General features: G+C 48.1%; 1 protein-coding gene across 1 annotated transcript in view; it reads left to right on the top strand.

Annotated features, from left to right (window-relative positions):
• Window positions 1-15467, top strand: part of MERTK (MER proto-oncogene, tyrosine kinase) — a 131377-nt gene that overhangs the window by 19050 nt on the left and 96860 nt on the right. The window contains exon 2 of the mRNA XM_026449785.2: window positions 13106-13526. Within this exon, the coding sequence (XP_026305570.1) occupies window positions 13106-13526 (421 nt within the window). The remainder of the gene's footprint in view (window positions 1-13105; window positions 13527-15467) is intronic.

Raw genomic sequence — 15467 nt, 5'->3', positions numbered from 1 at the left:
GCCCGGGTTCACGCCATTCTCCTGCCTCAGCCTCCCCAGTAGCTGGGACTACAGGCGCCCGCCACCATGCCCGGCTAATTTTCTTGTATTTTTAGTACAGACGGGGTTTCACCGTGTTAGCCAGGATGGTGTCGATGTCCTGACCTCGTGATCCACCCGCCTCGGCGTCCCAAAGTGCTGGATTACAGGCTTGAGTCACCGCGCCCGGCGGACACTTTTTCTTTGACCCATGGACTACTTTAGAAGTTTAGTTTCCACCGGACATGGTGGCTCACGCCTGTAATCCCAGCACTTTGGAAGGCTGAGGCGGGTGGATCACCTGAGGTCAGGAGTTCGAGACCAGCCTGACCAACATGGTGAAATCCCATCTCTACTAAATACAAAAAATTAGCTAGGCTTGGTGGTACATGCCTGTAATCCCAGCTACTTGGAAGGCTGAGGCAGGAGAATCACTTGAACCTGGGAGGCGGAGGTTGTAGTAAGCTGAGATTGCGCTATTGCATTCTAGCCTGGGCAACAAGAGCAAAAACTCCATCTCAAAAAAAAAAATAATAATGATTTAGTTTAGTTTGCAAGTATTGAGAATTTCTATTGTGTTTCTGTTATTAATATCTGGTTATTTTCATTGTAAGTAAAGAACACAAACTATATGATTTCAGTTATTTTTAATTTGTTGGGATTTGCTTTATAAGGATATCATAGATCTTCGAAAGCATGTGTATATAGATTATATATTTTTATTTTCTTTATTTTTTTGAAACAGGGTCTCGTTCTGTCACCCAGGCTGGAGTGCAGTGGCACTCTGATGGCTCGCTGCAGCCTTGACCTCCCAGGCTCAAGCGATCCTCCCACTTCAGGCTCCTTAGTAGCTGGTACTACAGCCATGTGCCACTACACCTGGCTAATTTTTATACTTTTTGTTAGAGACAGGGTTTTCCCATGTTGCCCAGGCTGGTCTCAAATTCCTGGGCTCAGGTGATCTGCCTGCCTCAGCCTCTCAAAGTGCTAGGATTACAGGCATGAGCCACTGTGCCCGGCCCTTCAAGTTCTCTTTTGGCCTTGCTTTCTATCTCCTCTCCTTTCAGGATTTCAGTGATATGGATTTTAGATATTTAATCGTAGTCCCAGAGACTGTATTCATTTTTTTCAGTCTCTTCTCATTTTTGGTCAAATTGAATACTTTTCTATTGCTTTGATTTTGGTATACCAATTCTTTCTTTTGTTCCCCTTTCATTTTACTGGTCAACATGGTGAAACCCTGTCTCTACTAAAAATATAAAAATTAGCTGGGTGTGGTGGTGGGCACCTATAGTCCCAGCTACTCAGGAGGCTGAGGCAGGAGAATCGCTTGAACCTGGGAGGTAGAAGTTGCAGTGAGCCAAGATCACACCACTGCACTCCAGCCTGGTGACAGAGTGAGACTCTGTCTAAAAAAAAAAAAGAAAAAATTAGCTAAAAGATACATAACATATAATTTACCATCTTAACCGTTTCTCAGTGTATAACTCAGCGGAATTAAATATATTCATAATATTTCACCCTGTAAAACTGAAACTCTGTAACCATTAAACACTAACTCCCCATTTCCTCTCCCCTTATTCCCTGGCAGTCACCATCCTTGTTCTGTTCTATGTGATTTTGACTACTCTAAGTCAGAGTTTTGAAAAATACTTTTTAACATCTAGTGTTTTGGGATGTATTTAGTGGGAAGAATAGGGAAAAGTACATCAAGTCTGTTTTGGGAGGACTTTAACAAACTATTCTTGCTAATGGGTCTGGTCTCCCAGAGATAGTCACATTTTAAAAGAAAATGGTTTTTTCCTTAAGGATCGGCGTTTTAGTAATAGGAATTCAGGTACTGGTAGGCTGGAGTATATGTTTTGGGAGTGGCATGATGGAAAAGTTAAATGTGAACTGAGCATCTCATCTGGGTCTTGTGAAAGCCACAGTTGGGCCTCGGGCAGTATCAACCCCAGACCCCCAGAGGGGAAAGCTGCTTTGAGACCCTGGCCAGAAAGTGTTGCCTCAGAGCCTTTCTGTGACACTTGGCATGCTGCCACTGGAGAAAGCAGAGGGAAACCCTTGGTTAAGTAAACATGATATTGTATACAGTATTCATATTTCATTGCAAGAGTTGAATGGTCTGAGTCAGCATAATCAGTTCCATATGTTTGGCATTGATGGTCCAGGCATGACTAGTTGCGCCTTTGATACAAAGCAGATCAGATGTTTCATGTTAGGAAAATAATAGCTACCATTTATTGCATGTCTGTGGATGCCAGACACTGTGCATTGTTTCACGTGCAACATTCCACTCTTGGAGAGAAAACAGGTACTGAAGCAGAGAATTCAGGTACTGGTGAGCTGCAGGGTATGTTTTGGGAGTGGCATGATGGAGAAATTAAACTTGGGGACTCAGCATCTCTTCTGGGTTTTGTGAAAGCCACAGCTGAGTCTTGGGGAGAATCAACCCCAGAGCCCAAAAGACTGGAGGGAAACTGTCTCATTTTACAGAATGAGGAGAGGGAGTTTTGGATGGACAGGTGACTTTCACAAGGTCACCCGGCCTTTACGTGACTGAGCTGGGGCTATGCCTTGTCCCTCTGACTTCAGGGTTCTTGTTCTCACCCTACCCCTCCTGCAGCCTCCTCATCTCCTAAAGCACATGCAGTCAAACCTGGGCCCTCTGCATCAGGATTTGTGAGCTCCATCCAGGTCACTCAGTGCCCCCCATCCCTGGCCCTCTGCAGCCCCCTAGCCCCACCGTAGAGTGATGTGTGCCACTGAATCTATTCCCTAAAACAGGAGTCTGACCCTGGCTGCATGTTAGAATCATAACGGGAGATTTTTGAAAAAATCCCAGTGCCAGCCAGGCGCGGTGGCTCAAGCCTGTAATCCCAGCACTTTGGGAGGCCGAGACGGGCGGATCACGAGGTCAGGAGATCGAGACCATCCTGGCTAACCCGGTGAAACCTCGTCTCTACTAAAAAAAAAAATACAAAAAAACTAGCCGGGCGAGGTGGCAGGCACCTGTAGTCCCAGCTACGCGGGAGGCTGAGGCAGGAGAATGGCGTGAACCCGAAAGGCGGAGCTTGCAGTGAGCTGAGATCCGGCCACTGCACTCCAGTTTGGGCAACACAGCGAGACTCCGTCTCAAAAAAAAAAAAAAAAAAAAAAAAAAAAAAAAAAAAAAAAAAAAAAAACATTTCCTGGAAGATTCTGATGTTATGCTGAGTTTGAGAGCATAGTGGGAGAGTTGGAAGCAGATAGTGAAAAGTCATGGTCAGATTCTGGAAGGCTCTTTTCTGGTTGCATTGGTACCACCCTTGGTAGGGACATGGGCATTGCAGTCTGTTTGGGAAGCTTCTTTTGCAAAGCACCAGCAAGAAAAAGGCAAATGCCTCAGTGAAAAAGTGGGGGACAGGCTGAAGGGGATCATGAGAGTGTACCTAAAACCCTTTGGGGCCCTTGGCTCTTGCCCTGCTAATGTGTGTGCTCAAGGCCAAGCAGAGAGGTACCTCTGCTCATTTCATTTTTTGGTGTGTGTGTGTGTGTGTGTGTGTGTGTGTGTGTGTGTGTTTTGATCCAAAAGGAATGTATGGGGCCAGGGGCAGTGGGAAGGTCACCCCACTGATAAGCCCCTGGTGCTTTTGCTCAGAGGTCCCAGCCCCTTCATGCTCCAAGCCTTGGCTCGGAGAGGTTGGATAGCTTTCCTGATGTGCCAGGTCCCAGCTTGCTCCTCCAGACCCACTCTCCATGCTGCTGTAAGCCCCAGGAAGCAGCCTGTGGGAAGGGCAACAGTGAAATCCCTGGTGCTGTGGCTCCGGCTGGTTTTGACTAAATGACACTAAGTTATATTTGTTCCACTAAGTAAATCCAGGGTGTTCCCACATTCGTTACTTATCTGAAATTCAGGGGTAAAAGGCTGTCCTGTTTTTTATCTGGCAACCCAAAGCCAACACCTTGTTTTACAGGCAACTTCACGTTCCTTCCACTGTGCAGGCATTTCTGGGCTTTCACTGGCACTCGGGCTTTTCTCCTCCTGTGGCTGGGCTGTGACCTCTTGGGGCACACACTGCCCAGCCATTTGCTTGCTTTCCTTCCTGCAAGCCCCAGGCCTGTTCTGTCCCTTTGGCTTGCAGGGCTTTGCTACACTTAGGGCAAATGGGCGGCGTAATCGCCTCTTCCTCCTTTAATATTCTCCAAGTGGCCCAAGGGTCACTCCAGTGAAGTTAATAATTACCATTTGCAATTTAGGAGTGATCCATCGGGTCAAGTGAATTCTGGTTGAAGGTTTCTTTTCTTTTTTTTCTCTTCTAATGAAGTGTTGCTATTCTTTTTTTTTCCCCCCCCAAAATGGAGTCTCACTGTGTTGCCCAGGCTGGAGTGCAGTGGCGTGATCTCAGCTCACTGCAACTTCTGCCTCCTGGGTTCAAGCAATTCTCCCTGCCTCACCCTTCCAAGTAGCTGGGATTACAGGCACCTGCCACCATGCCTGGCTACTTTTCATATTTTTTAGTAGAGACAGGGTTTTGCCATTTTGGCCAGGCTGGTCTTGAACTCCTGACCTCAGGTGATCTGTCCGCCTTGGCTTCCCAAAGTGCTGGGATTACAGGCGTGAGCCATTGCGCCTGGCCGCCACACGTTATCAATCAGGAATCCTTTGGGTATTGCCTAAATAGTACCAAGTAGAAATTTTCCTTTTGTGCTATGTTTGGCCTCAGCTAGCTGTGGGGGTAAAGGGAGTAGGGTGGGAGTTCTTAACCTGGGTGACAGGGCAGGTGCTCAGGACATGATTCAAATATCAGCCTGATGTGTGCACACAGAATGGGGGTGGGGGCACTGGTCTAGGTTCTGCCTTTTCTCCTAGAGAGGGTAGGGAAACAGGGATACAAGCGTTACAGGATTCCAGATGCAAAAAACCTTTCTCTGAACTTTGGGAGGCGGAGGCAGGCAGATCACCTGAGGTCAGGAGTTCGAGACCAGCCTGATCAACATAGTGAAATTCAGTCTCTACTAAAAATACAAAAATTAACTGGGCATGGTGGTACCTGCCTGTAATCCCAGCTACTCAGGAGGTTGAAGCAGGAGAATTGCTTGAACCCGGGAGGTGAGGGTTGCAGTGAGCTGAGATCGTGCTGTTACACTCCAGCCTGGGCTGTGACAGAGACTCGATCTCAAAAAAAAAAAAAAAAAAAAGCCTTTCTCTAAATCACAAACCCACCTGCAGAAGGACTGTCGGGCTGTCCAATAGCAAATACCTTCAGCAGACAGCAAGACTGGCGAGGAAACAGCGCACCTCTAGAACAAGGTGCATGCTCTTGGCCTCTTGGCCATGCATTTATGTGTGCATTTGTATGTGCCTCTTGGCCGTGCATTTATGTGCCATGTGTCCATGTGTGCTTGAGGTGGGGAGCAAAGAACCTCCAGGAGCTGAAAGATAAGCCCTCACTCTCTTGCAATCAGGAATCCTTTGGGTATTGCATACCCTCTGGGCCTCGGTTTTATTTTATTTTTATTTTTGGTAGAGACTTGTCTCACTCTGTTGCCCAGGCTGATCTTAAACTCCTGGGCTCAGGCAATCCTCCCGCTTCGGCCTCCCAAAGTGCTGGGAGCCACCATGCCTAGCCTGGGCCTGTTGAGTTTGAGGCTGAACTTTAGAGAGCTCAACTGATACGTCCGCCCATTTTATTGTTGGGGAAGGAATAGAAAGAGCAGGAGTAATGGGTCCCACAAGTTGGTACTCACTCCTGCCATTACTCTAACTCTGGTAGAGGAGCTATTCCCTTCTCTTCCCAGGTGCCTGGGATCATAAAGCAGGCTGATGGCACACAGCATCCTGGGGGGGAGTGTTGGGGTGGGGTGGAACTGAACAGGGTTCACCAGCCAGCACCCTCAGTCCCACAGGGCTGCCACCTGCCCTGCTCAACCCTCTTCCCACAGCATGGAGGGACTCCAGGGCCAGGGAGGCTGCTTGCTGCCACATCCCCACCCACTACCATGGGACCTGCAGTTTTAGTTGCTGCTGCTTTCTTTATGCACCTTGGGGATCACCTTGGGCTGTGATCACCAGGCTTCAAGAAAACCAAAGGAGCTCGTGTTAGGAAAGGCTTGGGGAGACTGAGAGATGCCTTAGAGCTGACAGCCCTTCGCATCCCAAGCCCGATGTATATTTTTTCCTCTCACTCATGGCTAGCAGTTATATTACTCTAGTATTGCCCTTCCCCATGCAGTGTCCAAGACAGACATCACTGATTAAACTCAGCCCTTATCCCCGCAGGGCCCAGACCTGGCTTTAGAAATTCCTACTTTAGGTAGCCAGCAGGCCAGGGTTCAGATGCAAGCCAATAACAGCCATGTCAGCCATTATCTTTGGAGTGTGCTGGTGGACTCGATGCCTATCAGCTCCTACTGCTCAGATCCTCTTGTCCTCACAAGAGTTCAAAGAAGTTATAGAGCTTTCCTGAGGCCATCCCTTGAGGTGGTGAGGAACTGGGTGGGCCTCAGCCCTCTGACTGTAGAGCTGCTAGCTAACCTCTGGGCAGCACTGCCCGCCAGCCCGTCTGCCACTGCACACTGCACTTGACAAGTGCTCAGCAGGGATCCATGGATTTGAGGGTAGGATTCACTAGTTGACCCCATGGAAAACAGCATTCTTTACTGGCATGCCCTAACCAACCAATTTTGAGTCTAAAAGACTATTCACAAAGCCCCTAAATGTCTGAGCCCCTGTAATTGTGTGTCATAGGCATGCTGACAGTCTCTCCAAGTTCCGCCTCCAGCCACAGCAGTGTCCTTGCCTGAACCACCTCTCTTCCCTGCTCACCCTTCGGGACCCTCTGCACGTCGCACCCGTTTATTCTGGAAATGTTTGCTGCCTGTGACTCCATGCCCATCATCATGGTGGGTTTAGACAATGCCACCTCCAGCCTTCAAGGAAGTTACAGACAAGTATGTTCAGAAAAGCAGGGCGAACTCACACAGAAAAATGGGCAGTATGTCAATAAACATTCATTAATCATGTCCCCTGGGCATGTCCTGTGCTGGGGGCTGGAGAAAGATGATGGAGACAAAAGCCCTGACTTTAAGAAGCAGATGTTAGGGCTCTGGTCAAGGGCTGCATGGTGATTGGAAACACATGGGCACAGGGCAAGGGTGCTGCACCACACAAGACCAGGACTGGATGGAGTGGCCTCTGGAGTTGGTAAATGCAGCAGCTGCTGGAGCAGCTGGGCGGCTACTCTCGGACCTGAGTGAGAGGCTGGTGATCAAGGCAGCTTAGCAGCACTTGTTGATGTGAAGTTAAAATTCCACTCCAGCTGTTTATGCAGTCCACATGAGGAAGCAACCCTGGAAGAAGGTGGGAGGATCAGGTGGAGATTTCTTGTGAATTCCACCCAAATTACAACCAGAAGCACCCCACTTTTCCATGTGCTATGGAGAAAGGACCACATTTGCATTAAGTCTTTGATGTGGGTAAGCCTTTCAGTCTGAACTCATCCGCAATCACTCCCCAAAAATAATTTTGAGAGTATTCCACTTTTGTGGGGGAAAAGATACATTATACAACCAAAGTAATAGAAACAATGGAAAAATTAGCAACTTAAAATATAATTTCTAATTAACCATTGCCCCAACCCTTGGGTCCAAAACCTTGGAACGGTTTTTGTTTTGGCTTTTTTTTTCCTTCACATTTTGTATAATCACCCAGGGCCCCCACATAGGGCTGGTGAGGTTATGCATTGCATAGCTCTAGAGAACAATTTATACACCCAACAACGATGTGAATGGCAATACCACCCCCCTAAAATTGGGCAGTACGAGCCTCACCAATCTCACCAGCCACCCGGGGGTCCAGCCTCAGTCCCAACAGTTCTCAAGGGTTAGACCATGGAAGATTTTTATTAACTCATAATAAAATGAGAAAATAATTAAAATAATAGCTAACATTGAGGGCTTACTGTGATCCAGACTGTCACAACTCCTTTATTCCCGTTGGCAACCCTATGAGGCACCGTGGTTACCATCCCCACTTTTCCTACGAGCAAACTGAGCCTGAGCAGCCTCGAGCCACCAGCTGTCCACTCCTGAGAACACTCCTTTATGCCAGGATCGCGTCTTTCCTCAATATTTGGTGTCAGACTGACTTTCCTTTGTGGAACACTGGTGGTAGTGAGGATGCGGTTGCTGTCAGCTCCCTCTTCTCTGTCTCCTGCATCCTTCCTGCTCCTCGCTGACTGCCCCTGTAGTCAGGTCTTCACTGCCTTCCTGGAAGGTTCCCGCTTCCTGCTCTTCTTCCTCCTACTCAGCCAGTTGCTGGTGCCAGAATGCCCTTCATCAAGCCCAGCTCTGAGCCTTGCCCTCCCTTGCTCAGAAGCCTTCCAGGAACTTCTCCAGCCTCGGCTTGGATTCAGGGCTCTCCACATTCAGCTTAATTTAGGTTTATCTCCCATTTTTGTTCTAGCGGAGTAGCTCTATTGTTCAGCTAAATTGCTGTTTGCAAACTGGTTGGGCTACTTCCTGTCTCTTCAGTTTCCCACCACCTTTGACCCTAGCAGCCCCAGGCACCTTCTCCATCCCTCCTCAGATCCATCCTTTACTCACTCATTCAACAAACCTATTTTGAGCACCTCCTATGTACTGGCTGTAGTGTAGGTGATAGGTATCATGGAGCTTTTAATCTGGCTGTGGAGAAAGAACTGGTGAGTAATCGTAAGATGTATTACAAAAGGGTCCTAGCGCCTAACTAACCTGGAGGTGCTGACTATAGGAGGTTAGTCAGAGAAGGCCTCCCTGATGCTATGGGCAGCCTCCCTTCCCCACCCCCAGTTAGCCGTGTCTATCTCCCCTTTAACTCCTGGGACCCACTGTGGCTCTGTTCCTGAAAGAAGTCTCTTTCTTTATCCCATTTGACTGTCGTAGCAAATCTTGAACCCAGGACGTGCTATACAAATATCTGTTGACAATCAAATCTTTCTGTCAACTTCTGGTAAATCAAATTGTGCAGATCAGATTTTTTTTTTTTTTTTTTTTTTGAGACGGAGTCTCGCTCTGTTGCCCAGGCTGAAGTGCAATGGCGCTATCTCGGCTCACTGCAAGCCCCGCCTCCCGGGTTCACGCTATTCTCCTGCCTCAGCCTCCCAAGTAGCTGGGACTACAGGCACCCGCCTCTACGCCCAGCTAATTTTTTGTATTTTTACTAGAGACGAGGTTTCACCGTGTTAGCCAGGATGGTCTCGATCTCCTGATCTCGTGATCCGCCCACTTCAGCCTCCCAAAGTGCTGGGATTACAGGCGTGAGCCACCATGCCCGGCCTTTTTTTTTTTTTTTTTTGAGACAGAGTTTTGTTCTTATTGCCCAGGCTGGAGTGCAATGGCGTGATCTTGGCTTACTGCAACCTCCGCCTCCCAAGTTCAAGCGATTCTCCTGTCTCAGCCTCCTGAGTAGCTGGGATTACAGGCCCCTGCCACTACGCCTGGCTACATTTTGGTATTTTTAGTAGAGATGGGGGTTTCACCATGTTGGCCAGGCTGGTCTCGAACTCCTGACCTCAGGTGATCCACCCGCCTTGGCCTCCCAAAGTGCTGGGATTACAGGCGTGAGCCACTGCGCCTGGCCCAGATATCTTTTAAACCATCTAGAGTGTTGAGTGATTTCAGGGTGGGTTTAGTGGCTCCCTGACTTCAGTGGTGTCACCTTAGTGGGTGGCCTTGCCTGTAACCAAGTTAACACTTTGTTTAGTGAACAGCTTGGCTCATGGAAAACTGAAGATTATACCCCAAGTTGTAATCAGAGGTTACTATCTTGCAGGGTTGGGCTTACAAAACAGACTTTCTTTTTTTCTTTTTTTTTTGAGACGGAGTCTTGCTCTTCCCCTAGGCTGGAGTGCAGTGGCGTGATCTTGGCTCACTGCAAGCTCTGCCTCCCAGGTTCTGCCATTCTCCTGCCTCAGCCTCCCAAGTAGCTGGGACTACAGGCGTCGACCACCGCACCCAGATAATTTTTTGCATTTTTAGTAGAGATGGGGTTTCACCGTGTTAACCAGCATGGTCTCGATCTCCTGACCTCGTGATCCATCCACCTCGGCCTCCCAAAGTGCTGGGATTACAGGCATGAGCCACTGCGCCCAGCCCCAGGCTTTCATTTTATATTGTATATGCTTCAATAAATATTTGAATTTTTTCACAACAAGTTTGTTAGCTTTCTAATTAAAAATTTAAAATATTCTTAAATAAATTAAACCAACGAAGGTATTGTTTGCTTCTCCCACTTCCCATTTTTGCCTTCTAAGAAAGGGACCTATATTTAAAGGGTGGAAAAAGTAATTTGGATTAAACCCCTGACTCCTGAGTCCTCTGTAGCTCAGTGAATAGGAAGAACCACAGATGAGTATGCCCATCCAAGTGGCAAAGGTGAATTGTCAAGGCTTCAAAGTACATGAGTAAAGGGCCAGTTACGGTGGGTCACGCCTGTAATCCCAGCACTTTGGGAGGCTGAGGTGGGCAGATCACGAGGTCAAGAAATCCAGACCATCCTGGCCAACATGGTGAAACCCCATCTCTACTAAAAATACAAAAATTAGCCAGGCGTGGTGGCGTGCGCCTGTAGTCCCAGCTACTCAAGAGGCTGAAGCAGGAAAATCACTTGAACCCCGGAGGCGGAGGTTGCAGAGAACTGAGACTGTGCCACTGCCCTCCACTCCAGTCTGGTGACAGAGTGAGACACCGTCTCAGAAAACAAACAAAAACAAAGCCTACATGAGTAAGTAGAGCACCCCTGAGGGAGCTCTGCAGGCATGAGACAAACAGCCAGAACATGCATTGCTGCAGAAAGCATCCACACGTCAGAGGAAGAGGAGCCCCCTCCTCCACCAAGAGCCTAGGCCCAGCCTTGTGAAGGTTTGCCTGGCATGTGGGCTGTGGGTGACTGGAGAGGCAATGGTCCCTGTCTGTTGTCATCCTGATCTTCACTCCCTGGCATAAGTGAACACTCCCATGACAGCACATTCATCTGTCTGGACAGCTGGGCTCCAGGCCAGCCCATAGCTGACTCATATAACCCTCCCCTAAAGCACATGGAAGGCCCTACACTCCCACACTCACCAAGACCTCAGGATAAGGAAAAGTCTTCCTGTGTCCTTGTAGGAAAATCTCTTCTCTCGTATCTCGCATTGATCCTGACTCACTAAGGAGGCGGTTCCCAAAGGCAACAGCCGTGAGAGTTGGCCCCCAACATCAAAGGGGCCTGGGAGGGAGCAGTTGCTGGAATGGGAGAGGGAGCTGCATGGCGAGGGCCCCCAGGCAGAGGTATGCCCTTCAGTTGAGGCATATGTGCTGTCCAGAGTGGCTTGGCGGAGAGGAAGCTGGGGGAATATTCCCAGATCTCTTCCCTTCTGCCCACGATTTCCTGCTTATATCTCCCATTAGCCAATTAAATACTTAATTGAATACTTAAATTTAAAAAATTCCAGCCTGGGCACATAGCCAGACTCCCTCCCTACAAGAAAAAATTTTAAACTAGCTGGACATGGTAGCATGAGCCTATAGTCCATCCTACTCGGGAGGCTGAGGTAGGAGGATCTCTTGAGCCTAGGAGATTGAAGTTGTAGTGAGTTACTGCGCCCTTGCTCTCCAGCCTGGGTGACAGAGCATAAAGGCCCTATCTCTTTAAAAAACAATTATTTGTTGTTCATTTGAAATTCAAGCTTAACTGGGCTTCCTGTGTTATTTGCTAAATCGGGCACAACTCTGAGCAGAGAACACCCTACTCCCTGCACACACACACTCAGGAGCCCAGGAGGGCATGATGTCCTGAGCATGGCAGGAGGCCAGCCTTTGAGCAAGGATGGAGCCCCCGCCCCGTGTGCCCCCAGCCACCAACCCATAATGTAGAATGCTGGGCCTATATCTCTCCTACCCGTCCGTCTCACGCACTCCCTGCCAAAGTATTTGAATAGATAACAACCAGTGTGGAATCTTATGTCCAAAAATGCCACTCAGAAAGCTAAAAGTACAGCTATTATGAGCCTTCCCTTGCTCAGAAACCATCTAAAAATACTTGTGGACCAGATGAAATGAAAACATTTCCAGGTTTATTCCAGCAAGCAAGCATTTTCCTGGAAGCTTCAGTATTCTATAGCTGGTAACTTAAGCACACTTTTTTTGTTGTTAAGGCACAACAATTGTAAACTCATCTCTTTGTGACCTTGAGCAGCCCCCCCCCCTTTTTTTTTTTTTTTTTGAGACAGAGTCTCACTCTGTCACCCAGGCTGGAGTGCAGTGGCACGATCTTGGCTCACTACAGCCTTGATCTCCTGGGCTCAAGCTGTCCTCCTGCCTCAACCCCCCAAGTAGCTGGGACTACAGGTGCATGCCAACACACCCGGCTAATTCTGTTTTGTTTTGTTTTGTTTTAACCTTGAGCAGCTTTTTAAATACTATTAGCCAAATTTGCAGCATAGTCTCTGACAGAGCAGGCAAAGTTATTTATTTTGAGACAGGTTCTCGCTGTGTCGCCCAGGCTGGAGTGCTGTGGTGCCACCTTAGCTCACTGTAACCTCCGCCTCCCAGGTTCAAGCTATTCTCCTGCCTCAGCCTCCCAAGTAGCTGGGATTATAGGAAAGTGCCACCATGCCCAGCTAATTTTTGGATTTTTAGTAGAGACAGGTTTTTGCCATGTTGTCCAGGCTGATCTGAAACTCCTGACCTCAAGTGACCCTCCCGTCTCCACCTCCCAAGTGCCAAGATTACAGGTGTGAGTCACCACGCCTGGCCAAGAAAAGTGACCTTGAGCCCTGCTGTATCATCACCTTCTTATACTGCTGAGTTGGGCGTGAAGGACTTGGAATGAGTCAGTAAGAAGAAAAATTTTGTTTTTGGTAGGGGGAGTTATATTTCTTCAGTACTCTTCCAGAGACGAGTTTACAAATGAATGAACTGGTGAATGAGAATATGTCCAGATGTGTGGTTTAATGAATTCTGCTTATCTTTTCCTGGGACACAGAGGACACCCCAGTGCTCTGTCTTCATGGCCTAAGAAGTTGGGAACCTACTTGGGAAACTCTTCTTATTTAAAAGGCTAAATTTTGGATGTTCTGTTTTACAGCGATCACTGAGGCGAGGGAAGAAGCCAAGCCTTACCCGCTGTTCCCAGGACCTTTGCCAGGGAGCCTGCAAACTGACCACACATCATTGTTATCCCTTCCTCACGCCAGTGGGTACCAGCCTGCCTTGATGTTTTCACCAACCCAGCCTGGAAGACCACATACAGGAAATGTAGCCATTCCCCGGGTGACCTCTGCCGGGTCAAAGCTCCTACCGCCTCTTGCCTTCAAACACACAGTTGGACACATAATACTTTCTGAACATAAAGATGTCAAATTTAATTGCTCAATCAGTGTACCTAATATATACCAGGACACCACAATTTCTTGGTGGAAAGATGGGAAGGAATTGCTTGGGGCACATCATGCAATTACACAGTTTTATCCAGATGATGAAGTTACAGCAATAATCGCTTCCTTCAGGTATGTGTTCTTTCTTCCTTTTTTATTTTTTTAGTTTTAATTTTTACTTATTTATTTAGAGACAGAGTCTCACTCTGTAGCCCAGGCTGGAGTGCAGTAGTGCGATCTCAGCTCATTGCAACCTCCACCTCCTGAGTTCAAACAATTCTCCTGCCTCAGCCTCCAGCATAGCTGGGATTACAGGCCGACCACCATGCCCAGCTAATTTTTGTTGTTGTTGTATTTTTAGTAGAGATGAGGTTTCACCATGATGCCCAGGCTGGTCTCCAATTCCAGACCTCAGCTGATCCGCCCACCTCGGCCTCCCAAAGTGCTGGGATTAGAGGCATGAGCCACCTTACCAGGCCTCTTCCTTTCTTTTTATTTTTTATTTTTATTTTGAGGCGGAGTCTCACTCTGTCACCCAGGCTGGAGTGCAGTGGCGCGATCTCGGCTCACTGCAAGCTCCGCCTCCTGGGTTAATGCCATTCTCCTGCCTCAGCCTCCCGGGTAACTGGGACTACAGGCGCCTGCCACCATGCCCAGCTAATTTTTTGTATTTTTAGTAGAGATGGTGTTTCACTGTGTTAGCCAGGATGGTCTCAATCTTCTGACCTCGTGATCCACCCACCTTGGCCTCCCAAAGTGCTGGGATTACAAGTGTGAGTCACCGCACCCAGCCCCTTTCTTTTTAAATGTCGTTATGCTAATGCTGCCTCAAAAGCAAAAGCCTTTTGTTTTCTGTTTAAGCAACCCACTGGAAGCTTTAGAGAGTTGAAGGATAGCTGACTATGTGTTCAATCTGAGCTTGGCAGTGTTGGAACTGTTGGTTAGCAGATACTCAGGGGCTGGGCCTGGGATGCTACTTCCCACCTGACCTATATATCATATCAAGTACAGCTGGACCAAGAGCTCTACCAATGAGTGGGAACAGTGTTTCTTACTGGGTAGGAGGAGACATCAAAATCACCCTGGCCACGTGGGGCCTTTTAAACAGAGCAATTGCTTGAGCTTGAGAGTTCTGGGCTGTAGTGTGCTATGCAAATTGGGTGTCTGCATCAATATGGGGACCCCCCCACTGCCACCAAAAGCAGGGGACCATCAGGTTGCCTAAGGAGGAGTGAACTGGCCCAGGTCAGAAGTGGAGCAGGTCAAAACTCCTGCACTGATCAGTAGTGGGATTGCACCTGTGACTAGCCACTGCATCCCAGCCAGGGCAACATAGTGAGACCCTGTCTCAAAAAAAAAAGCCCGAAAAATAAAAACCAGTGCAGCTTTCTCATCCCTTCAGTTACCCTGCCGCCCCTGCCTTTCACCTCTCCCCACCGCCTCCCAGTGCTGATGTATCTCCCGTGCACTATGAGGCAGGAAGAGATGGAAAGTCTGTCTCTGGAAATGCGACAGGCCCTAAGTCTCAGACCATCATCTCAGTACTCCACTTTGTTTTTTTAAGAGCAAGCTAGATGAGGTGGGGTGTTGTGTGTGACAGGGATAAGCTAAGCCAGGACTTGTATCTGGACTACTCTGTTTTCCCAGAGACCCAGCTGTCATGTCTCAGAATGCTGCAGATGGGCAGGTAGATGCTTCTCTTTCGCCACCCCTTTTGTATTCTCCACCCTTTCGTCTTAGCCAGGAGGTGTTTTGCTTTTCTGTTTTTGTTTTTTGCATCAGGACTTTGTTGCATACACGGTTTTAGAATTGGGTGGGCCTGTGGTTGTTAAAAGCATGAAATGAGGTCAGAGCCACACAGCGTGGAAGGGAGAACCTTTTTCCTGCAATTCTTCCACTTTGGAGGGGAGCATTCTTTGATCTGTTACATTTTCACTTTCTCTGACATGATACTTGGCACCGTCCCATACTGTGTCATGCCTTTTAGTGAATCGTTTTGTTTCCTTTTCAGAAAACCACCTCACAATTACCACAGACCTAACTACTTGGGTTAGTGTGCCAACACTTCCACAA

Source organism: Piliocolobus tephrosceles, chromosome 15 (genome assembly GCF_002776525.5).
Source record: "Piliocolobus tephrosceles isolate RC106 chromosome 15, ASM277652v3, whole genome shotgun sequence".
NCBI lineage: Eukaryota > Metazoa > Chordata > Mammalia > Primates > Cercopithecidae > Piliocolobus > Piliocolobus tephrosceles.
Note: the sequence above shows the minus strand (reverse complement) of the source record. Positions and strands in the feature narration are given on the sequence as shown.